This window comes from Fusarium flagelliforme (assembly GCF_020744385.1).
Source record: "Fusarium flagelliforme strain FIESC 12 MPI-CAGE-AA-0113 chromosome Unknown B0J16scaffold_3, whole genome shotgun sequence".
Classification (NCBI taxonomy): Eukaryota; Fungi; Ascomycota; class Sordariomycetes; order Hypocreales; family Nectriaceae; genus Fusarium; species Fusarium flagelliforme.
Window position 1 is genome coordinate 1,486,321 of NW_025763505.1, and position 24,602 is coordinate 1,510,922.

General features: G+C 49.2%; 8 protein-coding genes across 8 annotated transcripts; 4 read left to right on the forward strand and 4 right to left on the reverse strand.

Annotated features, from left to right (window-relative positions):
• Window positions 1-163: 163 nt before the first annotated feature.
• Window positions 164-1,852, reverse strand: B0J16DRAFT_337281 (chaperonin 10-like protein). Its single transcript, XM_046127337.1, has 5 exons — window positions 1,328-1,852; window positions 1,143-1,277; window positions 877-1,083; window positions 453-823; window positions 164-402 (listed from the first exon to the last, which is right to left on the reverse strand). Exons 1-5 carry the CDS (start codon window positions 1,476-1,478, stop codon window positions 220-222), a joined length of 1,047 nt encoding a protein of 348 aa, XP_045984405.1. The 5' UTR covers window positions 1,479-1,852; the 3' UTR covers window positions 164-219.
• Window positions 1,853-2,000: 148 nt separating this feature from the next.
• B0J16DRAFT_337285 (mitochondrial import inner membrane translocase subunit TIM13) lies at window positions 2,001-2,563 on the forward strand. Its single transcript, XM_046127338.1, has 2 exons — window positions 2,001-2,123; window positions 2,187-2,563. Exons 1-2 carry the CDS (start codon window positions 2,040-2,042, stop codon window positions 2,349-2,351), a joined length of 249 nt encoding a protein of 82 aa, XP_045984406.1. The 5' UTR covers window positions 2,001-2,039; the 3' UTR covers window positions 2,352-2,563.
• B0J16DRAFT_337286 (coiled-coil domain-containing protein 55-domain containing protein) lies at window positions 2,564-3,943 on the reverse strand. Its single transcript, XM_046127339.1, has one exon. It carries the CDS (start codon window positions 3,826-3,828, stop codon window positions 2,623-2,625), a length of 1,206 nt encoding a protein of 401 aa, XP_045984407.1. The 5' UTR covers window positions 3,829-3,943; the 3' UTR covers window positions 2,564-2,622.
• A 590-nt stretch (window positions 3,944-4,533) lies between these two features.
• B0J16DRAFT_318160 (uncharacterized protein) lies at window positions 4,534-5,368 on the forward strand (the record flags this gene model as incomplete). Its single annotated transcript, XM_046125426.1, has 2 exons — window positions 4,534-4,662; window positions 4,724-5,368. 2 exons carry the CDS (start codon window positions 4,534-4,536, stop codon window positions 5,366-5,368), a joined length of 774 nt encoding a protein of 257 aa, XP_045984408.1.
• A 241-nt stretch (window positions 5,369-5,609) lies between these two features.
• On the reverse strand, window positions 5,610-9,590 carry B0J16DRAFT_264818 (CPSF A subunit region-domain-containing protein; the record flags this gene model as incomplete). The annotated part of the gene is made up of 3 exons (XM_046123375.1): window positions 5,610-6,948; window positions 7,129-9,208; window positions 9,347-9,590. 3 exons carry the CDS (start codon window positions 9,588-9,590, stop codon window positions 5,610-5,612), a joined length of 3,663 nt encoding a protein of 1,220 aa, XP_045984409.1.
• A 175-nt stretch (window positions 9,591-9,765) lies between these two features.
• Window positions 9,766-11,784, forward strand: B0J16DRAFT_302069 (zinc-finger of mitochondrial splicing suppressor 51-domain-containing protein). Its single transcript, XM_046124623.1, has 3 exons — window positions 9,766-10,686; window positions 10,741-11,398; window positions 11,452-11,784. Exons 1-3 carry the CDS (start codon window positions 9,858-9,860, stop codon window positions 11,477-11,479), a joined length of 1,515 nt encoding a protein of 504 aa, XP_045984410.1. The 5' UTR covers window positions 9,766-9,857; the 3' UTR covers window positions 11,480-11,784.
• A 117-nt stretch (window positions 11,785-11,901) lies between these two features.
• On the forward strand, window positions 11,902-15,177 carry B0J16DRAFT_337296 (PXA domain-containing protein). The gene is made up of 3 exons (XM_046127340.1): window positions 11,902-12,589; window positions 12,638-13,436; window positions 14,666-15,177. The coding sequence occupies exons 1-3, from the start codon at window positions 12,076-12,078 to the stop codon at window positions 15,090-15,092; spliced, it is 1,740 nt and encodes a 579-aa protein (XP_045984411.1). The 5' UTR covers window positions 11,902-12,075; the 3' UTR covers window positions 15,093-15,177.
• Window positions 15,178-15,929: 752 nt separating this feature from the next.
• On the reverse strand, window positions 15,930-18,205 carry B0J16DRAFT_95093 (uncharacterized protein). Its single transcript, XM_046134738.1, has 2 exons — window positions 17,382-18,205; window positions 15,930-17,322 (listed from the first exon to the last, which is right to left on the reverse strand). Exons 1-2 carry the CDS (start codon window positions 17,894-17,896, stop codon window positions 16,209-16,211), a joined length of 1,629 nt encoding a protein of 542 aa, XP_045984412.1. The 5' UTR covers window positions 17,897-18,205; the 3' UTR covers window positions 15,930-16,208.
• Window positions 18,206-24,602: the final 6,397 nt, after the last annotated feature.

The window sequence follows — 24,602 nt, forward strand, 5'->3', positions numbered from 1 at the left end:
CCTCAGGTCTACGGCCAAACCGATTTTAGGTGAGGGTGCTCCCCACTGCAGGTACTGTACTAGGTAGACTAACGGGGACGACCCCTGTCATTTAACCCCTTCCATTCACTTTTATAAAGCCACAAATAGAGCAGCCACAATTCACATGCATCAGTCAATAAATGAATACTCATATGGACATTTTATCTTGATGCTTAATACTCGAGATACCAAATGGATCTATAGCTCATACACAAGCTTAAACCCAGAGATCTTACCGTCCCTATGCTCCTGAAATCCCTGCGGAATGGCATCCAGTCCACCAAGAACCTTGGGCTTGTTAGGCTTGATCTTGCCCTCATCGATCCAGCCAGGGAGCTTGTCGTTAAACTCAACGCCCAGCTTGTGATCCTCCTCACTAGCCTATTGTATGGTCAGTATCAATGCGTCAGTACAAATTCTATTCCACTCACCGGGAATGAAGCCTTCTTGTACTGGATCACCCGGTTGAATGCAGTCCAGACAAGTACAGGTGTGACTCGGGTCTGCTTGGTTACGTTCTCAGTGAAGCTCTTATCCGGTCTGACTGTGCAGAGAGTGCCACCATTTTCATCAATAGCCTCGGATGCCGTCACAGACGACGTCTTGTTCCCGATAGTATCGAAAACATACTTCAAATCAGGTGCTACGTCTTTGATGGATTTCACCACGTTGGGGTCGTTATAGTCAAAGACATGAGTAGCTCCAAACGACTTGACGAGGTCAAAACTGTGAGGACCGCAGGTTGTGATGATCTTGAAGCCGAAGATTGATGCAATCTGAATAGCGTACTGTCCAACACTCGCTTCTCAGTGTTAGCCTGCCGTCTCGGAAGCAGGGGTCCTGATATAGACTTACAGCTTCCACCCCAGACCAGGACGGTGTTGTCTGACTTGTTACGGTCAATGTTCAAGCTGTCCCTTGAGAAAAAAGCAAGCCAAGCAGTCAGAGACGCCAGTGGTATAGTGGCAGCCTCTGGGAGTGAGATGCTCTTTGGAACCTTGAAGCAAATGCTCTCATGGGCTTTGGTGTACTCGCTGTATGCTCCCAGGCCCTTGATCTCACCTGTTCGAATCCTATCAGTAACTGCCCTGAGACTTCTCCAATTGTTCTGCTCAACTTACCACCCCAAATGAGACCAGCAATTGTATCGCCCTCAGCAACCTTTGTGACATCCTTGCCAAGACGTTCGACTTTACCAGCGAAGTCACAACCAAGCACAGCGCCGTTTCCAAAGAGATTGAGGTCAAAAGCTTGGACTTGGAAAAGTCAGTGATACGAAGTTGATTTGATGCTCTCGGAGATTTACCATCAGTTGGGTTTTGTGCAACAGTTGCAACCTTAACCAGCACCTCATGAGGTTCCAACATGGGCGGAGAGATCTGCTTCTTGATCAACTCGGGTTTGGAACCATTTTCTGGTACCTCAACCACCATAGCATTCATTGTGCTTAGAACCATTGCGACGATAATGCTATTGACTGTAGTAAGATTTGACAGACGTTTGGAATATGATATAGCTTAAGTTGATTTCAGCCAAATCCTACTCACTTTATTACTCTGTTAATGAAATCTACGAAATGTATGACGGCACTTGTCCACTATATGTACATACAAGAATACCTAATGGTCACATCATTGGACGTCAAACCGTGTAACGTTATGCAGAGGGCTGATGGATGATTAGCTAATGGTAGGATTATCAAACATACATTGGTTTGTGTTGAATGATTAATTAATCAGTCATTACTGGTAGACTGGATATACAAATGGGTGGTTTCATGAGTAAAACAACATGATCGCCTGGAAGGCTGGAAGGCGGATAGCGAGATAAATGACATGACTCAGCAAAGAATATATGTTAGAGTTTCTAGGCATAAACCCAGCATTGCGCGAGTCATGTACCCAACCGGACCATGGATTTTTCCAGTACCGCCTATCTTTTTGCGATAGCGATCAAGCTTTCTCTACAGCCCAAGCAACGTCACGACTCCAAGTCTCTAAATCCACAAAATCACAACCATGGATTCCACACAAGTCAAGGCTGCTGTTATCAAGCAGGTTCAGCAGGAGGCCAACCTGGTCAACGCTCGCACTCTGATCGAGGTCCGTCCATATCGCAATTGCTCCTAGACACCGACGAATACTAACATCGGGTCCTCGGTACAGAAACTCCAAGAAACCTGCTTCGAGAAGTGCGTCCCTAAGCCTGGAACTTCCCTGTCGAGCGGCGAGACGACCTGCATGACCGGTTGCATGGAGAAGTACATGGCCGCCTGGAACATGGTCAACTCGGCCTACATTGCTCGATTAAGGCAGGAGTCTGGTCACTAAAAGACCCCACGTTATGACGATGCGCAAAATCTGAATATAAAGCAAACGACCTGCGATGCTTCTTGGAGCAAGTTCGCATGATTGTATCATATTGTGACAACATGTCTGGAATGGGCCGGATGACGTTTTAAGAGGAAATTGTCATGTACGACCAATTGAATTATGGCTAGAATTGATGAATAGACGACCTGGAACAGAAATGACAGGGATAATGTATCGATGGCCATGCTATGCCGTTATATTCAAACTCTTCTCTTCTAATGTTGGGTATCTAAGCTCCTCCGGCAGCCTTCTTCGCTTCCTCGGCAGCTCGTTTACGCGCAAGGTATCGTTCCTTCGCGCTCGAGATTTCGCCTTCCGTCTTGCGACTCTTGGCCGCGCGCTCAACCTCTTCTCTTTCTGCTGCTTCTTCAAGTCGTGATCGCTTCATCGATTCTTCCAGTTGCTGCTCCATCATGCGCGTTTGTCGCTCTCGCTGATTTTGTCGTCTGTCGTATTGTCGGTTTATAGCTTCTTTCTGTGGTCGTTCGGCTTGTCGCTCTGATTCACGCTGGGCTGATTCCTTCTTCTTTGCACCAACATTCAAGCCACCTCTCAGGAGCTGACGCTTGTCAACGACTTGACCGTCTTCATTAATGGCCACCGCGGCGCCCTTCTCATTGAGCTCCTTGGCTAGGTCAGCTTCGGTTTTCTCATTTTCCTCCTCGGCGCCCTGAGTCTCTTCTTCTGCGGGCATGCCGGATTTCGTCTTCTCTTCAGCTGCTTTGATAGCATCTGAATGCCTTTGCTCGTCCTTGTCTAGGAGTTTTCTGTAAAAAGCAGACATGCCACCAGTTTTGTTCTTCTTTGCCTCTTCCTCTTCTCTCTTCCTTTCTTCCTCTTCTAGTCGTTTATTCTCCTCTTGCTGTTTTCGGTAGGCTTCTGTAACGAACTTTTCCTTGTCGGCGTACTCTTCTCCTTCAGCTTCTCGCTCTCGAGCAATTTTCTTCTCTTCTGCAATGAGCGCATCGCGTTTCCGTACGTCGGCCGCTTGCAGGATGTTCTTCATATACTTTGGCTTCTTTTCTTGGTCCTCCTTTGTGGCTTGTTTCTTAGGTTTAAGAGAATCGTAAACGGAATCGTACTCGTAAACGCTGGCATCGACTTCGGCGGCAGCCTCGGCGTTCTTTCGAGACGTCAAAGAGCTGGAGAGATCGCCAAACATCATGTTTGGCTGCCCCTTCGACTTGAGCTTTGGTGGTTGAGTTGGAGGTCCATTCTTTAACTTTGTCGGTTTCGAGGTGGTTGTCTTTGGCTTCGGAACGCTACCGAAATCATCGATTTCTCCAATTTCTTCTGTCTTTCCCTGATCATTGGCACCGTCGTTATCCGAGTCATCGTCATCGCCAAACAAGGGCTTTCGCTTTGGCGGTGCAGGCTTTGACGCGCCTGGCTTTTTGCTAAGGTTGAGGCCAAAGGACAATCCTGGCTTGCTCATAATGTTTGTATCTCGGAGAGCTGGCTATTCCTTGAGAGTGTCACAGTATAATTGGTGTACTGGGGGATGATGCGACGTTGAGGGTGGTGACTTGGGGAAAGTTGCAAGGTTGAAGTCCAGGATTGGGTCGTGACATGCGCTTGCGAAAGTCAATAGAAATAAATACCTACCTACCTAGTAGAGACGGCGGATCCAAGCAAGCACCTCCCCATTCTAGCAGCAGAAATATTGAAGCCAAAGACTGATTCAAACAATCCTAGACTAGGTTAGGTAGTTCCTATTCGTATCATACTTGGGTCAACCATTTCTGTTACCTCCACCATGATGTCCCAGTCAACTGTTGATTTGCTTACTGGTCTCTCAGGCTCAGTGCATCCATTAACATTATTTTATTGTCTATAGATGAAACAACTTTATCATAGGTAATGTTTACCCAGAACCTAAACAAATTGAATTATTAATAACTATCTTACTAAAGTCTCATTCTGGAGGCGTCGTGTGCTTGTGATACAGTCAAGACAGTATCTTGTAGTGGCGTATTTTACTATTCGCATGGGATGCCACTAGCATCTTGACCATGACGTGATTGGATACTTCTCATAGGTGTGCATCCTTAAGATATCGAACATTTATTTACCTGCAAAGACTATTCTCGAACCTTTTCAAACCAATTTATCACTTGCTTGTTAACATCACGAACAAACTATGGAGTCCTGTTCTACGTGTGCCACTATCCTCTCGTCAACGCCCGCCTATACTAAGGATGAACTATCTCTGCCGCAGGACCGCCGAGTCGCATGTTGCTCGAGGATCATATGTGGCAAATGTATTCATGTTCGTCATCTATCTTTGCTATCTGTTTCTTTAGGTTGAAGTTGACACTATTTTACGATAGAAAAACGAGCGCTTTGCAGACTATTGCCCTTACTGTCAGGTTTCAACAGTGCCTACTTCTCTGCCACAAGGTCTGAAAGAGCCTCCATCTTATTCGTCATCTGCTTCGACTACTGCATATATACCAGGAGCGCCACCACCATATTCAGCAGCCTCAACGGCGCACGATGTCGAGGACGAGAAGGCAGCTTTGGCTCGAGATGCCATGAAGGAGGAAGCCCCAGATATTCTGCATTTCCTTGACCATCGTCATGATAGTATCAGCTCTCTGTCTCTGCGATACGGCGTGCCGGCTTTTGCTCTTCGACGAAGCAACAATATCACCAGTGACCACCTGCTGCTTGGCAGACGAACAGTCTTGATCCCTGGCGAGTACTACAAGGGCGGCGTAAGCCTCTCTCCACGACCTATTGAAGGCGAAGAAGAGGAGATGAGGAAAGGGAAGATTCGCCGCTTCATGACATCCTGCAAGGTCTCTGACTATGACATTGCTGTACTGTACCTGGAACAGTCAGGTTACGACATTGAAAATGCCGTCACGGCATACTTGGACGACGAAAAATGGGAACAGGAACATTCAGTCCCGGGCAAAGGCAAGAAGGTTGATAAGTACAAAAACCGTGGCCCTTTCTGGAGAGGACTCTGATTGAGCTTTGAATTGGATATTTATTATATTCATGGTTCATACCGCCTTGCGGTTTCTCAACACATCTTCAATTCGCTGGTAACCCATCTACTACCAAGCCAGGGTCTTTACTTTTGACCCTGTACGTTAACGCCGCGAGCTTCCCAAATACTTCAAGTTTTGCAAGTTTTGTACAATAGCCTCCATGATATACCAAAGATACCATGTTTTCTCATTAAAATGCAGATCGCGTACGAATGTCCTAGAGCTTGATTAGCGTACTGTTTAAATAGTGGCGAGGGGTTCGACTTACAGAAATCTTCCTCTCGATCTCCCGGACCGAACGATCCAACTCGCCTGCGATCATCTGCTTCTTATCGTTTGGTAGAAGGTTGTATCGTTCACATAGGTCACCATCGATGACTCCCTTGACAGGAGCATAGTAACCGCGATACATGAGATGATCTCGTCCGGCAAGTGGGGGATCCTCAGTCCTCAGATGTTGTTCGAGATTTTGGAAGAAATCCGCGTCTTCACGACTGACGAATGGAATAAAAACTCCGATTGTGCCCATGATACCACTCCAAAGCAAGATTTCTTGCCCGCCGACCACAAGACTTGTCTTGGCAATACTGGTCGGGATATCCTGTGTATAGAAATGGCACATCAAGCTCACTCGGTGAGGTGTGCCGTGGAGGTAGTCTCGCGCATTAATCAAATGCAAACCAGATTGCTCCTCATCAGCCTCTTCACTGGCCTTTTCCGGACAGCGCACAATGAACATATTACCGAATTTGTCGCCACCAGCCACTGACTCGTAATCAACCATGGTCGTACATGTTGTCCATCTTGCGATCGTATCATCGACAAAGGGAATGAGCTTGTTTGAAGCAGGCTTGTAGACAACGTATGTAACGCCCTGCTGAACATCACCTACGATGATACGACTGCCTTGTGTGTTCAGTGACACAATCTGTTGTGATGCAACCTCGGCTTGGGACTTGCGAAGCATTTGCCTCATACCCAAGTCATATATACGAAGTTGTGTGCCGACAGCTACGAGGACTCTCCCTTGGAAAGCCAGCAAGGCCAGCGGTGGTTCTTCGACCTTGGTCTTATGTATGAACTCAAGCTCTCGCCCACCCTCCGAGAATCGGTAAATATGGAGATACCCTTCCGAGAAGCTTCTCGGATTAACCACCATATCCTTACCAGTACCAACAACAAGAAAGCTCTCATTGTCTTGGCTGGCGAACGACACGATGGCTGCGCTGACAGCTGCCTCGTTGTTTTCTAAGTCAATGGTTTGCAAAACCTGTCCTTCTTCAGATAGGGGATCAATCACGTTGATGCAGGATGCCCATCTTCGAGTACCCTTGGGATACCCAAAGTCCTCAGGTGGAAGAATCCTAGAGTCACCATTCACAACTCCAGGATCGGCCAAGAGCTGTGCTCTCAATTCAGGTGGCAAGGTATTGTTATCCGCTTCGATAGTGTAGAACAGAGGTTGTTCGGGATGTTTGACGAGCTTCTTGGGGGTATAAGTTAAAGGTATAGACTTTTGGATCAAAGTCTCGCCAAGTCGATCGATGTTGAAAATTCTATGAGTATTAGCTTCTGTTTTGGTCAAGAACGCTATAGAAATGTTGTGAAAAATTTGTTGCTTCAGTAGGAACAATTGGAAAAAATGCGTAATAAGGCCTCATTGCCCAAGGCATAGGAATCCGTTTCTCATCATATGCAACTTCAAACAGGGAATTGGGGGCTTTGACTTAACGTACCGTAGCGACTGGCCTTGGATGCCAACAATGCCTTCCTCGCACTGTTCACTGCTGAAATTCCAGCCCCATTCTAGATCAACGTAGCTGAGAGGTGTCACAACAAATCCCTTGGTAATAGGATCTGCGTAGCCAAGCCATGGCCTGGAGCTAAGCCCAAGTACACAGGTCTTACCCTGAACGGTAACTTGGAATAACCTAACCTCCTTGGGCCCGAGGAACTTTTGACGGGTGTCTGTCAATTCGCCGGTGATCTCATCAAGAACAGTCCTGAGATACACACCGGAGTGGAGTCCGATGTGAAGATATAGTGTAGAGCCACCCGATGAAGAGTCTTCCATGGCGATGATAGCCAACGACGTCGGGGCCGCTGTCAAAGCCTGTACCGACTTGTTTTCCAAAGTCGATTCAGGGTCAAGACTGAGAATACGAACAGTGCAGTCGTCACAGCCGACAGCCAAGAAGGAGCTTCTCAGGCGTCCTTCAGGAACGTCACCCAGACTCAAGCATGTGACTGTCCCAAACATTTCCTTCTTCTCATCATACTCGGCCAGCGAGCCATCAGCGTCCATCTCGAAGTACACTATCTCGCCGGAGCTAAGAGCCACCGCGACTTGATGAGCATTGGCAGTAGCGGCAACAATCGACCGATGCTGTGGAGCTGCCCATTCATTGACATGTCCATTACGGATGTGTCGAATGCCTTTAGGATGGACCTGGATCAGGCCGTCATCACCAAGAAGCTGAGCTGCTAATGTGGGCACGCTCGTGAGGAAACCCGAGTCGCTCACCTCCTCGACCGTCTCCCCGATGCTGAGAACAAGTGTTCCATTGGTAAATGACAAAACGATGTAAGCATCATATTGTTCCGAACGATTCAGCTTCAAGGTCCACACAGCAGAAGGTATTCCAGGAAGCTCAGAAGCAACGATCTCATTGACTTCCAGCCCATGCTTTAGCATTCTGAAGCTGCTTCGGGGGCCATTGCCGCATATAGTGTATATTTGAGGAGCGTCTTCCCCGGTGAGGTTCGCGACCTTGCAATCCAAGAGGGGGTTCATGGCAGGGATACTCTCGACCAAAGCCAGGTTCTCAGTCGGGCGAGGGTGGAAATAGACAGGTTCGTAGGAGGCCTTGGGGTCCGCAGGGAAATCATCACTGTAGAACTCCAGTTCCTCATCATCGTCACCAAGTTTTTCAAATTGGTAGAACGAGTAATTACCAAATTGGGTAGCAACATAGAGAAATCCACTCTTGAGGATGCAAAGACTGGATGCCACCGGAACAGTGTCGAAATATTTGATCTTGAGTCTCTTAACTTCTCCGGTTGGGTTGCCTTCTCCATCTTCAACCATGTCGATTGAGAGTTTGAAGAGGTCGCCATCGTCTGTTTGCAATAGGAAGAAGAAAGCACCGGTGTTGCCCTTCAGTTTGTGCATAATGCCGGACACGATTGTGCGCTTGCGATTGGGATCTTCGGTGGCCCCGCGTCGACGAGGAATAGCAACTCGGAAAGCCTCTTGGTTTGAGTGTCGATACGTGATGTTTTCCTCGCCGCAGACTAACACACCGCTGGGGCCGTCATTACCACCTGGTACCTGGAACAGTATTGAGGCAGTAGGGTCGACAGGGTCTGACCATTTTCGAACGACGTGGTTGAGTCCTAGATCAAGCTCATAATACACAAGCTGGGTGTCTAATTCATCCATTGCCTGACCTGTGGAATCTTGATCAACCTCGGAATAGTCGATCTCAAGTGCGGCAAAGACAGGGTTTGAATACCCGACGTCAAGTGCAACCATAGAGATGACGAGAACCCCGGGTTTGTGGGCCTCAAGCGGTGACGAGATGGTAAGCTCGGCTTGTGAATTCCGGTTGAGAACATAGACAAGCTTGTTCTTCTCAGTTGAGGCAATTAAACACGCCCGCCCCTTAGGGTCACAAGCAAGATACTCGCCAGGAATAACCCGTCTCACACCCGACTTGCCAAAAGTTTCAAGGTGCAGTCGCTGGAAGCGGTTCTGGGCGGGGAGATACTCGATAATTGTGATCCGACCAGAGTCAGAAGCAATGATCAAGTAGTCTGCGAAACTCTTTGTTAGCCTTGGGATTTTCTACAACAGGACCTCGAGTTCTGGTGGCGCTGTGGTCGACGCGTCTATGGCATCGCTTTCGAACATCACTAAGTGATTTTCCTGAGAGGGGTTTTGGATTGACTTACCCTTATTGCTACCAGCTAACCGGAAGGCGGCGAGGGAACGGATGATGCCAAATACATCGTGGGAGAGAAGAGTAATTACTTTTCCTTGAGAGGGATCAGGTCGCAGTAGAGAGAGCTGCGAGCCAGCACCAGTGATGATGAGCTGTTCCCTAGTGCCTGCGAACTGGCCCAGGACCGCCTGTGTGACATTGGTAGGTGGCTGGACCGTCAGCGAGTACATAAACATGTTCGATGTGGTCGCCATGTTTGCGGCTAGGCGCAGATGAGCCTGCGCGGCTTCAAAAACAGGTGCAGGTCAGAATGTGTCGCGTCGAAGCTGATGGTTGGAGCTTTTGAAACCCTGAGCGAGCTTTCATGTCAAAAGTTTGGCGCGCATCGGAGGAATTATTTTGCGGCGCAGACTATGGTGGCCCGAGCTCCTTCGAATTATCCCACTTCAACGATATCAGGTCTTCAGAAGACGTCAGTAACATCATTGACGTCCGGATATCGGTCGTCTTTGCTAAAGAAAATGGAGCCGGCTTTAAGAAGAGCGGCCTCGAGCCTCTGCGGGCAATGCTCTGCAACTATGCGAAGGCAATTGGCCTCGGGAGCGACAGCAAAGCCATGGATGAGGATATCAGCCCATCATTTCCGAAGTGTTCACTCTACTGCGAAAGATCAGAAGCGAAAGACCACTGCGTCCGTCAACCGAGACTTTTCGACCAATCCAACCAAGAAATCCGAGGCCGCTGCTTCCGCAACGACCAAACCGTCTCGATCATCTTTGCGTCTTAGTCAAGATGACCTCTTCCATCCATTTTCGAAATCACCTGTCCCTGAATTCCGACAACGGGCTGCTTTTATGCGACAGCACGCCTACTGCCCCCATCCTGATCACCAGCAAACAAAGCTCCCGACAATTGCCCCGAAACCCGAGGACCCTGAAGCTGCAAACGGCACTCAGCCACCAGAGCATGTGAACTTTGAGTGTCCCGACTGTGGCTTGCCTGTCTATTGCTGCGAGGAACATTGGATGGACGACTACGAGAAGCACCTTGAAGTCTGCGATACTCTGCGGCAGATTAACGAAGATGATCACGACTTGCGATCCGGCCGAGTGTTTGAGGAAGGCAACCTCCCTGATCTTCAGATGGAGCATGCGGCTATTAACATGACAAACTGGGATACTTTCATGTACACCAGAGAGTTTGATGCTGTCAATTCTGACCGTCAAATGAGACAGATTACTCGTCTTCTGACATACCCAGTAACCATTGGCAGTATTCTTCATGAACTTAGCCCATACAGTATCAAGGCAGGGGAGCGAATGACCACAGAAGGACTGAAGAGTTTCAGCGGTTAGTACTGATGATTGACCAGGAGCAAGAGTCCCGACTGATCTATGGTAACAGCGCTGCGATACAACCTACACCCTCCCAAGTCCGGTCGAGGAACTGGTGTCGGTGAACTGAAGCCTGAAGCTCCAGCCGTGAGAGTCTTCATCTTAGGAGCTCGTGCTGAGTCTTCGCTTCCACGACCTGCTTGGGTACAATTGGCTCATATGTTCCCTGAAGCCCGACTTCATCTCATTTTTGTTGGGCCTGAAAGCATGGCCAACCGTGATGAAGAGTTCCCATTGCCAGAGCGCACTCCTTCAAACCCTTTTGGTGCCGTAGTTGAGGATCGTGTCTGGTTCAAGATGAAGATCAGCACGATCGTGGACTATTACCACACAATTCACCAGACACAGCACTTTGCGCCATATGATCCTTATTTTGACTGCTTCGTGTTGTTCCACCCCGGTCTAGGTCATCCTGCAAGCAGCCATGAGTGGGAGGAGACTCTCCCTCTTCTGCTAGAGACCAAGGTTCCTATCATCAGCACAGGCTATACCCAATTCGATATGGAACGCGATGTTGAGTGGGTGAACAAGAAGTCGAAGGGAGAGTTCGACATTTTGTTGCAACCCGGCGAAAACAAATTCAGGAGTCTCCGATGGGACCTGAACGATATGGACCCTCAGGATGTCAGTTGCGGTAACTGGGGTGTGTGGGCATTCCGTGGAAAGAGGTACGTTGCTGTTACATTTGCGTGAGTGGCTTGAGCTAACATTGGCTTTACAGATACGAGACGGCTACCAGGGATGCTTAAAGAAGTGTAAAGTGAACAAGAATAAGAAAGAGATGAGTCTCTTGTACCATATTGTACAAAATCTGTAGCATACCTAGCTTTGTGTATATGGATAGATCATCACCGGAAGCATCGTGCCTTTGCTCTACGTCTTGGGGAGTGAGGTAGCAGAAAAAGAATGTCTCCCGCACCATTTGAAGAACGTTTCCGTACTTGATTTTGACTCAGAGTTTGGAAAACAGGTACCTTAGTAGGTATACTAGTATTTACCTAGGTACTCAGGTAGGTAGGTACACAATAGTATTGTGGCTTAAACTGTAGATACGCCTGGAATGCTTTTTTTGTCTCTGGACTGTACTCGGAAGGTGCAGGACATGGTATTTCATGCATGCGGCTCCCCCGCGCCTGCAGTGCACGGTTCAGGCGGCGGGCCAACCCGTGTCATGCATGGACAGGAAGGAGCTTAACATGCGGCCTCCCCTGCGACCTGCTGTTAACTTGACTTCATCCTCAAGCACATAATTGAACTCAACGCAAACTCATCACAACCACCCTCTCGCCTCGCCTCGCCTCCTTTATCGGGTCATGGTAGCAGAAACTCCCCAATCACTCCGGCAATGACAGCCACTCCTTCTGTGGCCCCGGCCTTCTCTCCTGCCAGACCGCCGGCCCCACGCCCCAAGTCGGTGACCTTTGACGCTGAACCGCCTTCCTCTGCTGCTGCTGCTGCCACGGCTACTACTGCGACCTCTCCTCCACGCCGTTCGACGCGCTCCAATACGACTGATCCCTTGTCCGACCGGGCGACTTCGCTTCTGATACGCCGGACGCTGTGCTCTCCTCAGCTCGGTGATAAGAGTCGCGATACGCAAGTGCCCATTGACGAGCTACTTCCGCCTTTGACTAGTCGCAACGATGTCGATCTCCAGCTATATGCGATTCTCGCTATTGTCCTAAGAGAATTCGTCCAAAGCTGGTATAGTAAGATCACTACAGATGAGAACTTCATTGCGGAAGTCCTACACATCATCGCTCACTGTTCGCGAGCACTTGAGCAGCGCTTCCGCAAGGTTGATCTGGAAACTTTGGTTTTAGACGAGATACCTGACTTGCTGGACAAGCACATCACTTGTAAGAGCGTCGTGCATTTGCGGATCACCTTTCTCTAACCCCGATTAGCATACCGAATTTCCCACAGCACTATCGCAAGGCCCCCTGTGGAGGTAGATCCACGAGAGGCATACCATGCATTGTGCCCTCTTCCGCACCTAGCACCAGTACCGGACCCTGTCAAACCGGACACAGTATCTGACCAGAATGAAAACGAAGCCCTGTATCGCCAATTACTAGTCCAAGGCATCCTCGCGATTCTCTTGCCCACGGAAGACCTGGAGAATCCATGTCTAACGAGTCTCGTTGAGCAAATCTTCTCTGAACTTATAATTGGCAATATCATAGCCAATAAAGCTTCGCAGCCATGGATGTTATACGAGGGTATTTGCATCACAGCTAGGGTTTTACGGCAGAAAAGGGACCAAGAGCCAGCGGTAGCAGGATCCCAGAACGAAGCCGCCCCTGAGCCAAAGCTCGAGGTCAAGGGTCGTCGCGCCTGGTCTGTGAGATCTTCTGTAAGATCCATGTTTCTCGGCGTTATCCAGCTTGGAATGTTGGTTGTCGCTTCACTCCGATTTATCACTTCCGCTCTGGTGATGGCTTCATCCCTTCCTGCTAGAACCACGCCCATAGACGAAAAGGAAGCATTGCTGGATCATGACAAGCCCGCCAGTGTCTCATCGACCCATGATGCATCTGACTACATCAAGGCGCCCATCCTATCATGTCGATTATGGACATGCCTTGGAAATTTGCTTGAACTAAGCCTACGCATGCCTTGGCTTGATGGCTTTCTGTCACTTCTACAATACGGCGCGGTCAATGGGCCTGGACGAATCGCTGGCCCTGATGGCCCCGTTGACAGGTAAGATATGAGTGTTTCTTTTCTTCTTCACACCTACAGCATCACCAGACATTTCACCTCGCATGATTCCAGAGTCACTGGACCTCCCGATGCTCCAGTGAGCTTTCAGAAACAGAGTTGTTCAACGTCACGGCAAACTTCGTCGGCCCGCCCAGTCTTGGGAGCGGGTCATGCCGTCCTTGACTTTTGTTGATTGTTGGGTGAGAAGCCGTTGCCGATGCACACCCATGCAGCGCATATCTAATTACAACACGAGGCGTGATGGGGATAATTGTATCAAGGTAATACTGTTTCCTTGTTGACCTTTTCGCACCTCGATCAGGATTGATATGGGTCTTGGAATTTGGTGCTCAGCCAATTGAGGCATGACGCTGCCTTTGCGATATGATTGCCCGGCATGGTCTCTGGGCTAGGCTTTCCTGTCCAGCAGGATGTCAAGATTACGCGCCCAGCCCATGTCAGCTTTTCCAAAGGGACCACCCGTTCCAAGACGCATCAATGAGCTTGAATTGACTCTCGACCCGTGCCGCGCCACCCGCCCTCAAGAATCATTCCCAAGACGTTATCGCGGCTTCTCCACGAGGGCAAAGGTCACAGTTGATGTTTTCACTGCCCCAATAAGCCCTCCAACTTGCCGGCCTCCACATAGCCTGACTGGTTGACTTCAACTTTCTTCAAAGAATCAAGACATACTGGAGACCATTGGGTTCTTTGCAACCTCTATGCGGGACTCTTGCACAACCCTTGACTCGGCTTGAGGGGAAAATCAGGGCCGTCTAATGACACGCTACCCACACGCAGCCTCGGCCTCATTGTCTGTGTGCCTGTTGTGTAATCTCACATCTCCTCCTGCATGAGATACACTGACGAAGAATATGCCTCTTGATGTATTTCCCCGCACCTTGCAAGTTTTGCCCTGCTGCCGCTCCCTTGGCCCTTATTTGCTCCGTCTCATCCATTCATGGGCGGATCAGCACCGAGGCACCACCTTATGAGCCAATTGAAAGAAAACTGTTATCCAATAAGGGCTCAACAGCCTCGTCTTGCCCTGTATTTTGCTTCTCAACCTCGCATTGCATTGCATTGCATCCCATCCCATCGGCTAGGCCGACAATCGACGTGCCCCTTGCTGCGTACAATGTTTCCGATCATTGAACCCCACGCGCCGCATTACTTTGGAACACAATGTGCAGTGATTATGTGCTAATCTGCGTTTTTCTTTCACACAGGCTCTTGTCGCATCATATCAATTCTCTCTTCTCTCCTTCAAATCTGCCCCCTCTTCTACGCACCCTTCGCGGCGTTCTTTTCCCCAATAATGCCCCTGGTAAGGCATCCCTATTCCCACCATCTTCCGAGGCCGAGCTACACGCCCTGCGTCGTAGAGCGGCTAACTCGCTTTGGGAATTGCTACCGAAGGGCGTGGGAAGACTGTATTTCGGCGGTCGCTTATGGCGGCGAGGCACGAAGGCCCAGGACGACTCATCGGAAGACGAAGACCTTGTGGATCAGATGGAGCGGCTTCTCCTTGTACTTGACGACGAGTACTGCAACAAACATCTCATGTACAGCATTCTCGAATTGGTGCTTGCCAGATTGATGCCTGAACTTACCGAGAAAGGTGTGACGGAGTTATGGGAGGAAAGACTTGGCTGAGTAGATAGATAGATACAGTAGATCTGTAGACGCTCTTTTAGACTGATGATACCCCTTTGTTAATACACTAATATTTTATCACAAGTAGCCAATGAATGAGTAAGGGATAAGTTATTCAAGAGCAAGGACATTCCTAAATGCACAAATACCGCCCATTCAACTAAAGGAGGGATGTCCTTGTTCACCAAACGCTTGACTATCGCGGTAGCCCCTGAGCAGGCTATGGGCCTGGCTCAACTATTCTCCTAACGCAACAAGCCAAGAGGCTTCTTTCGCTTTCCTGTTCTGAAAAACAGCAACACTGATGATGTGCTTCGTAAGCTGTAAGCCATGTACTACCTCGTTCCTAGTACCGTACCGTGCCATGCCATGCCGTGCCGTGCCTTGCAGCAAATACCCTCTCGTCTTTGAACAGGAAAGCAGACAAGAAATGATGAGAATATGAAGAAAAGAGTGTGTGCGCAGATAATTATTTCCTCCGCGTTGATGCCGTGTATGCAGTGAAAGAAACCCAAAGATGGAGAGATAAAGAATATGCCCAGAAAGATAAACAGACATTGACAAAGCAGGGCGTAGCGCTGTCCCCGGACTGTTGTTGGGAGCCTCGCTCCAATGTGTACCACGTCTCTGCCATTTGTACTTCGGCCGTCATATTTTCCGCCTCCTTCTAATCCTTTGCCTCTCCTTCATGCTTCGCTCTTCGTAAGAGCTGTTCTGGTTGTAGGTTCGTGTGGACGAGTTTTGTATGTAAGTGTTCGGGTTCGCGTGAGCGGGAGATTCAAATCTTCGAGGGTGGTATGGGTATGGGTATAAGAAATTGTCCGTTCCTGTAAGATGAGTTTTTTTTTATGATTCCTTTTTTTTTATAAGTTTTCTTTTTTGTTTCTCTTCCTAATAGACAGCCGAAATCGGTGGGAGTTTCCGAGTTGAACCTAATAGTCCAGATTGCGATCAAAGCCGCGAGGTAAGAATGTTAAAGGGGTGAACAGAGCAACGCCCCTCGAGGGCTTTGACCAAAGCACCCCATCCTTCCAACCTTCTCAGCGTCTCAGTTCGAGAGCAAGTTAAAATGGTAAGACAGAAACAAGAATGATAAATTCACTTGACAACAAAAGTTCAGGCAGGTTCCATCTTGGCCGATAGGAGGACAGGTGCTTCAACGTCGCCTTCAGGGATACGGGACAGGCCACCAATTGATGGTCGACCTTGGTGGATCTTGAGCTTTTTGGTCAACTGGACAATAGACATATAGTCGTTGGTATCAAAAGTACCAGCTGACTGGATGTAATTAAGCAGTGTTTGTGCTGCTCGGCGAGCATCTTCCTGAGATGGAGAAACTGGAGATGAATCAACTGGGGTTGACGATGTGCCAGTCGTCACTATAGTGGAGCGGTTTATACTCGAGTTGCTGCTACTTCGGCGTAGCATTGGAGGTGGCGAGTTGACGTTGGTGTCGATGCTGAATGGCGCTTGTAATTCGTGCTGGGGTGACTCCAAAGCGGAAGACGGTGCAGTTGACGATGGGGGGTGTCGAGGAGTCATTGGTTCTGTTGATGAGATTTGGTTCACGTAGTCGATATTAAGGGATGGGAACGTGTTACTCCTCTTTTCCCTGTGTTGAAAATCCATGGGGAAGCCTCCCACATTCGGGTCAGGGGAGAAAGTAAATGTACCTGTAGGGCTCATCGTGCCAGTTGAAAATGAAGATGCAGCGTTATCCCTGAAGTCGCTGGAGAGCGATGTCGTTGATTGGGACTCGGGATGCTTGTAACCAAAGTCAAAGTCGATTCCATCTACATGGGCCTCCTCGTCGCTTCTGCTTCCAGAGAGCGGCGAGAGCTGTCCTGTAGGTGACGCGGGCGATAAGTCGCTGGACTGAGTGGCAAGTGTCGATAGCCTCGCACTGTCTGGTATGTTGGCTTCGGAAGCTCGTCGCATCAATTTTCCTGCCCCAATCCCATGCTTTTGCTTGAACTTTTGCAACCAACTGCTGTTTAGATTGTTCAGGACACTCTCCTGGTTTCCGCTCGCGTGGGCAAACAGCCTTGCTTGTTCCATAATCTCTTCATCGCTGACCTGGAATCCGCGTTGTTGCTGTCTCCTGACATAGTTGCTGAGTGTTCGGTCGAAGTCAGGATGTTTGCCCTTCCCACGCTTCACGGCGGCGTTTTCTGGCTCTTGATCTCGTTTCAAGTACTGATCCTTGTGTCTGAGAACCTTTGAAACCGTGCTGTTATGCTTTTGTCAGATCCTACGGCGAACGTGTGACTTGGTATCCAAAACGCCTACCTTCTCTCTACGCCGAAGCGGGCTCCAATATCGGCCTGTCGAGTACCGGGGTTGTCCTCGTGAAACTGGCACATGGCTCTTTTTTGCTCCGTAGTCAGGGTTTTCCTTGACTTTTCGTGCTGGGTCGGTAACCTGGGAGTTTCTACAGGCGGGGCGCTGGCGGCTGGCGGCACTGATACAGGCGGTGCTGGATAGCTTTGTACAGGAGCTGGATTTGTCAACTGGCTCGGCCATGTCTGATTTGTGTTTAGCAACGGAAGCTGTTGATGGGCCATTGGAGGTGGTGCAGGCTGTATCATTTGATGTGTTGGTGGTGGTGGCATTCGGTTTATCGATTCTGATGGTAATCCATGGACTCCAAAAGCACCAAAGGATGGGTATTCGGTCAAAGGGCTGGCACTGTATGGACTCTGGCTGTAAGGGCTCATACTCGTCCAGACATCACTTCCATACCCATTGTTTTGGCCCATAGTGTTGTCCTGGCCCATGGCAGACGTCCCATTAACGTGGTTCATCGCAGCGTATGTTGTCCAGCTGACACTGGATCAGAGATGTAGCGTGGAAAGTAGCTAGGCGATTTCCAAAGCCAGAAGAGGCTCGTCTCCAAGAATTGCTCAATGACAGGATGTGAATGGTGATGTGATCAGACCGGGTTCCAGGGAACTGGAACAGAAGATGGAGGTAGCAGAAGATTTAGTGTGATGGTCCTCACGTTTGACATCGGTTGATTTGTCGATGCATCGTCTGGTCCGAATTGGTTCCTGAATGTGCAGATAGAAGGTGATCCCGCTTGTCCTTGGTCTCCCAAGTTCCAGCCCAGTGTATTTCGCACCTCAGTAGATGGTGTTGGGTGTCTTGGAGCAAACCTTTACAAGATCCAATATCAGCACACAACCACTGAATACTTTCAGAGCGTCTGCCCTTAATGATGGTTTGGCGCTGTTAGAGCCGTTTGGGCCGCAGAAAGGTTGACCTTGGGATCTCAAAGCAGTCCTGCCTTCCAGTGAACCTTTTTCGATGGGTGGAAACAGCTTGTCTTTACGCAAGCTCACTAAAGTGAGACACGACGGGAAGTTTCTTCTATTTGCTTTTTCTCGCTGAGCTCGTGGAAATTGCGGAGACAATAACGCCGTCTCAGGATAAACGCGGCAGGGTAATGTACAAAACAAGACAATAACGGACTGAGTCGGTGGAGGGTGGGCGGGCGGATGAGGAAAGCCACAGGGGCGGTAAAACAGTAACGATGTCCAGAAACGACCGCCAGTAGCTTGATCCGGACGGTAACGTCAAGACAAAGTTTCGATGGTGGACCACGGACTTGAGGCGAACGTTCCAACACGAGGCCAGACCGTTGAGGAGGATATCGTTTTTCAATGTGTGCAGTGTAGTGTAGTGCAGTGCAAGCAAGCGAAACCCAAAGCCATACACATTGCTACATATGTAAAGATGAGACCCCAGAGGTTGACCTTTCTCCATATACATATGCAGAGCGCACGAGGAGTATCGGCGAGGGTGTGGGGGGTTCCCTTCACAAGGGGGGAGGGGTGTGTATTGTAATCGTGAGATCAAGAAATGGTGTGTGTGGGAGAGCAGTGGGTTAAATCCAGAGCCCTCTGTAGACAACTGATGAATCCTTAAAACGTAGTATAAGTGTGTGTGTACAAGTGCCTTAAGGTGTGGATGAAGCTGATAAAGACGGAGAGTGGTTCGAAAAGGGTATGACAATGCCTCACAGCTCGAGTAAAGAACTTAAGCATGTAGGCAAGACGGAAGCTCACACACAGGCACACATACAGTACTCACCCGCCAACAGGCGCGGCAATTCGATCAAGCCCATACCATAGAGCGAATGATAAACGACGGGCCCATGAGGTAATGGGATGGACGCCTTCGGGTTCGGAGATAGACCGGTGAGCTAGGGTGCACTGCTATGGAGCTCTCAGCCGAGTCTTCTTCTTCTTCTTCTTGATCCTGGACAGACCAGCGCCAGGTCAGGAAAAGCAAGAGGATTGTCAGCCGTTGGGAGAAGCAGTGGGTAGCTACAAATCCCCCGGCTGATGGCCGTCTAATAGTGAAGGCTGTATAAAGAGGGCATTATCAATCAATCTATTACCCGTAGGCACAAGTTTCCGATCGGCGGTACAAGAAGCGGAAGAAGCAACGAGATATGCCCAGAATCGTTGGGGCAAGACCAAAGTATCATTATCCATCTTGACGGTGCTACCCTAGCAATAGGGTTTCTTCGTGTTCCTTCTGCCAATGCTAAGGGCCTGTGGTTGCCTTTTCCGAGACCAACTTCGATAGCGGATTTTGTATTCGGACCTGTCAGTCCCTCATTTCCCTCTGGCAAGACCGACCCTGTTCCCACGAGAGTTGAGGGTAACGGTATGGCTCAGTTCCAATAAAGGATGAGGTCAGAAGAAGGGGGCGTGCCATGTCAGTGCTAGCCCACTGGGGCTTTCTGCAAGAGGAGAAGGAAGAAAAGTCGCGCTCGGGCTAGAGAGATAGTCCATCTGAAAACCATCAGCTTGCAGCTTTCATAGGGTATCTGTATTTGATCTAGAAAGCGCGGCGCGCCAAAACCCATGCGATTCGATGGGCAATAGCTGACTAGTCCGTGTTTAAACTGGAGATGGACGATGGAGAGTTGTCATAGGCCAGCCATTTCTTCCGCAGAAAGTCCACTCGGTGGGCTGGTCACCTGTTAAACAAGATCCTCCCCAGACGAAACATGGCCTGGCCTGAGAGCCCAAAGCTTCGAATCGTAATATTAACATGCTGGTTGTAGTATAATGCCCAATCTGTGATGGGACAGCGGCAACAGGGACTCAACACGGCCCAAAAGTAAGATCGACTAGACTACAGTACAGACAGAGTACTATGCAGCAATGGCAACGGCAATGCCCGGCCGCTCTTAAAGACAGGGGTCTCTGATGATCCTGGTGCTTGGTGGAAAGAAACCTCCAGCGGCCAAGGATAATTATCGTAGGCCACGAGTAAGTCGACATTGACCTGGGTTTCACCCAGTAGACGAGAATCAAAGAATGAAAACGGGACATGGGTGGTCGTGATGAAGCCAATTCAGCTTTTAGCCCTTGGTGCAGCAATCATTCAGCTTCAGCCTTGAGCGGACCAGCCCGCGCGGCCTCATATGTCACTCCTGGTTTTCCCTTTTATTTCCTTCTCGAGCATTGAACCCTGATACACGGCGCGCTTCAAGGTCAAAGCCCGACCGGAAGGTGAGATCCGGAGCTCAGACCTGTCTCAAAGGAAAACGGGGCAAAGGCGTGGTGAGTAGGAAGGTAAGGAAGGGAGGGGGATTGATGAGCAAGGCGTTGGCGGTTTGATTCGCTCAGCCTTGTCCCTCAAATGGATGCCATACCCCGATGTCCTATCCATATTCCATAGTCTCTCCCTTGCCTGTCGTGTCATCTCGCCTCGTCCTGCTTGCCTCGTGGTTACAGGATTGCATAACCAAATCAAGTGTAAATCGTGTGCCTCAGGCTGTTAAGGGTCCTCTTCGCTTACGAGCCATGGACATATCCTTGTCTTTCAAGCCTGGCCGCTCTTGCTCTTGCTAGTCTTTAAGCCAAGGCCATTGAGCGGCATGGCTTACTGGCCAAAGTTTAGTGCAGACAAACATCGTGGCCCGTGGAGATATGGTACCAAGGTAACTTGCGGCCCCAGTCCAAACCGTGACGAGGAGGGGATTTGGAGTGGCTATCTCACTCTGTAACAGTCCGGTGCACGTGGTCCACCTGGGTTGAGTTTTTGAGTTATTTCATGTATGACAGATCCAGAGAAGGTTGCGAGATGCATGTTTCGGTTCTTCATCTGAAGCAATGGTTATTTTGAAGTCCGTTCGCGACGCGTTTTTCATATCGATTATAGCTCGATTCATGCTGATGGTAACTCGATGTTGCACTTGTTGATGCGAGCCAGCAGTCATATCAAAGACTATCAACACCAATATCGACCCGGGTTCTCTCTCCCTCCTTCTCAGCACCATGATGACATGGTGCTCTCGGGATGCCGCAACTGGAATGATGGTGGGTCAGAGTCCGAGGCCAGACCATCCTATCCCGTACTGTGAAGGACATCAATGTGCGTACGACAAGATGCCCAATGCTGTATAATTTTGGAGCTTTGTGGTGATTGCCTTAGTATGACTGGTCTTTGGATAAGAAACGGAGATCTACCGCTACTCTGAGCAAGGTAGAACTGGGGCTTGCCAGGGCAAATCGACAGAGGCAGGCTAGTGGGACGGCCCTTTCTGGAGCCAGTTTGACAGCCGCCGCCTGCCGCCTATTGCAGCATGGCCAGTTACCATTCCGTCCCTAGTCCATCCCATCAGCATCCATGTCTGGCCTCCATGTCTTTGCCATGTGTGTAGGGCTCTAGGCTTGGCCTTGTTTTCGTCATGGATAGCCTTGTCTTCTGAGCAACAAATGGTAAGTCGTAAAATGGACAGTGATTGCTTGAGTAGTATTTTCATTTCTTCATCTTTCGTATTGGAAGCAACTAAATCGCGCTGGGATCAGCGTCCTGGCTAGACGGACGGTTAGCGCAATCTCCGAAGGGTTCAATCAATTAATTAATCTGTCAATCATTGGGCATGCAGCCACTACTGTACCATGGGTGAATGACCTTGCTCGGCCCAGACACATATTTTGCCATTGGGCAGCAAGTATCCATAATCTGCCAATGTTTGCCCGCCCGTCCCTGTTAAGTTTGAGCAGGAACGCGACTCGGACAAATGCATATTGCATATTGCACATATCATACAGAATAGTACTGTGCTGCGACTTGACTTACATGGATGATGAGCAGACAGAGAGAGAATGAAGGAGGGGAACAAGTTGTGGCGCGCCATGGACGGTCCAATCCGTCGTCCGGGTGTTGATCCAGTTGGCCAGTTTGACCAAGATCCCTGACGCCGCCTTGATCGTAGGTCGAAAGCAATTTTGATGGTGTCTATCTGTTTGCTTTTCTCTGCTTTGCTGAGGTTGTTGCGGCCCGTCTGAGACTGGTACACAATACGGCACAGTACAGTACAGTGGAGAGAAGGAGTACGGTATTAAGTTGACATTGCGAAGAAGGAAGGAAAGACGGGAGCCCCATTATTTGGGGGAAGGGTTTATTGGTGTTGACGATCCTCAGGCCCTGCCTGACTCAAATGTGGTATCGAGAAGGAGCTCTTCACCCACGGCAGTTGCTGATAGGTAGGTAATTCATGGAAGGAGCTCTTCAGGTCCCATGACAAAAAATACTTAGGTACCTAGGTAATTGGAACACTGACTGACTGTAATGAATTATTCACAACTTTATCAATCGCAATTGCAATTGCAATTACAATTGCTTACCTGCACGAGGTACAAAGACCTTTCTTCCATTCCTTGTCAGGTTGTATCCGTACCTAGATCTGGACTCTGGATTCCGGACTCACTAAGAAATCTAGACCTCAATGGGCGTGTCTCTGTAAAAGGCTTGACCATTTACAGACAGGAACGAGAAAGAAAGAAAGAGAAAAAAAAAGAAAACGAGGCCTTCCAAGTGAGAGGATCATGACGAGAGAAATCAGCGTCGAGATCTTGGTACAAAGCAAAACAGAGCAGGTGAAAGGAAAGCAAAGCATCTCATGACAGGAGCATCATGCCGGGCATGACATCGATATCGTATCCTAAACGCCCGGTGAAGAAAGCCGCATATAAGTGGCCAACATTGGCCAATCGCCCTCGAGTTTGGTCTGATGTTCTTGGAGAGGACTGCGTTTGGTCAATGGTTGCTAAGCAAGCGCTGCCAGGGGTCTGTCAATCAATCGGGCATTCAATCATCAACGGCCAAGGGATGTTCCCTGTTGTCTCTCTCTCGCTCTCTTTAGACGCCATTTACCCCTTGCACTGCTGCTGCTGCTGCTCAGTTGAGTTGAGTGCTGATGAGATCTCATCAGCGCTGCAGCTGCCCGCCTGGCACTAGGTAGGCAAGTAATGATGACTGCTTACACGCATACTCTTTACTTTTCATTGCAGTGTTTGGTGTAGGTGTACTGTAGACCATCAGCGTTGGTATTGGCACTGGCGCTGATGATTTGCTTTTACATAGCGGGATCAACCTTATCTAGTGCTTGTTAAGACTTTCTACGAGCCGTGCCGTCGATACATATCTGTGATAATGTCCGTGCAACTAATTAAACGTGTATACAGCCAGGACAACCTTGCTGCTCATCGTTCGCAAGCCAGACACCCTTAAGCCCTGCATATACATACATGGCTGATAGTAGAAAGAGAAACGACCATGCAGTGGAAGATAAAGAGACAGACCAGACAAAAAGTCTTTGCCCTCCCAGTGTCCGTACTGCAGCCACTCTACCGGCTGTTGTATGACCTACCTACCTACGGTTACGGGTACTCCAGGATGTCCCTACCCATATCCATATTCATATCCATGGTCACGACCTTGTCCTTGTCAACATTGGATGAATGGATGCAATATTATACATCGTCTGTGGAGATCACCTTTCGCCTAAAAAGACTTCTGTTGGTTGCTCGAGCTTCTCTTCCCTGCTGCTGATGACTCCCCCTGGCTCTTCACTTCCCACTAGCCTCCTTCAAGCCTGATGCGTGCTTCGGGACGTTTTTCTCGCCAAAGAGGCTTGAGCTCTCCGCCTTTCACGATGAGTTTCTAGGCGCCGCCATTATCCATCATCAAGAGACAATAGGTACGTATCCTTGGTAGGTTGGGTGGACACTCCGTCTAGTAGTAAGTAGAGTACGTACATATGCGAACTAGACTAGCGAGGGGGCAGAGCGGAACGGAGCGTGATGGGACCAAGGTAAGGTAATCTCTACCGTACTGTAATGTTACAGTACGTGTATACAGTGCAGTGAATAGCCGAGCATCTTCTGGTCAGATGCTGTACAGTAGGTATAATAGAGAGCATTGCCATATTTGATCTTGTCGAGTTGTATCATCCAACCTTGGCAAACTGCGAGATGTGTTTCAAATATCTCACTCTCACGCTCAACTAACTGCAGAGGGAAAACCTTCTTTCACTACTGTACATGGCATGATGGATCAAAACAGGGAAAGCCCTAAACCGCCCTAGGAAAAAGGCAATGTGCCCTCTCGTCCCTTTAAGCGCCTTGATGCAAAGGCCAAGACCTCAAAGCGTAACCTGATTCGCAGACGTGAACCCCTGGGCCTGCATCCCACGCTTCTGCT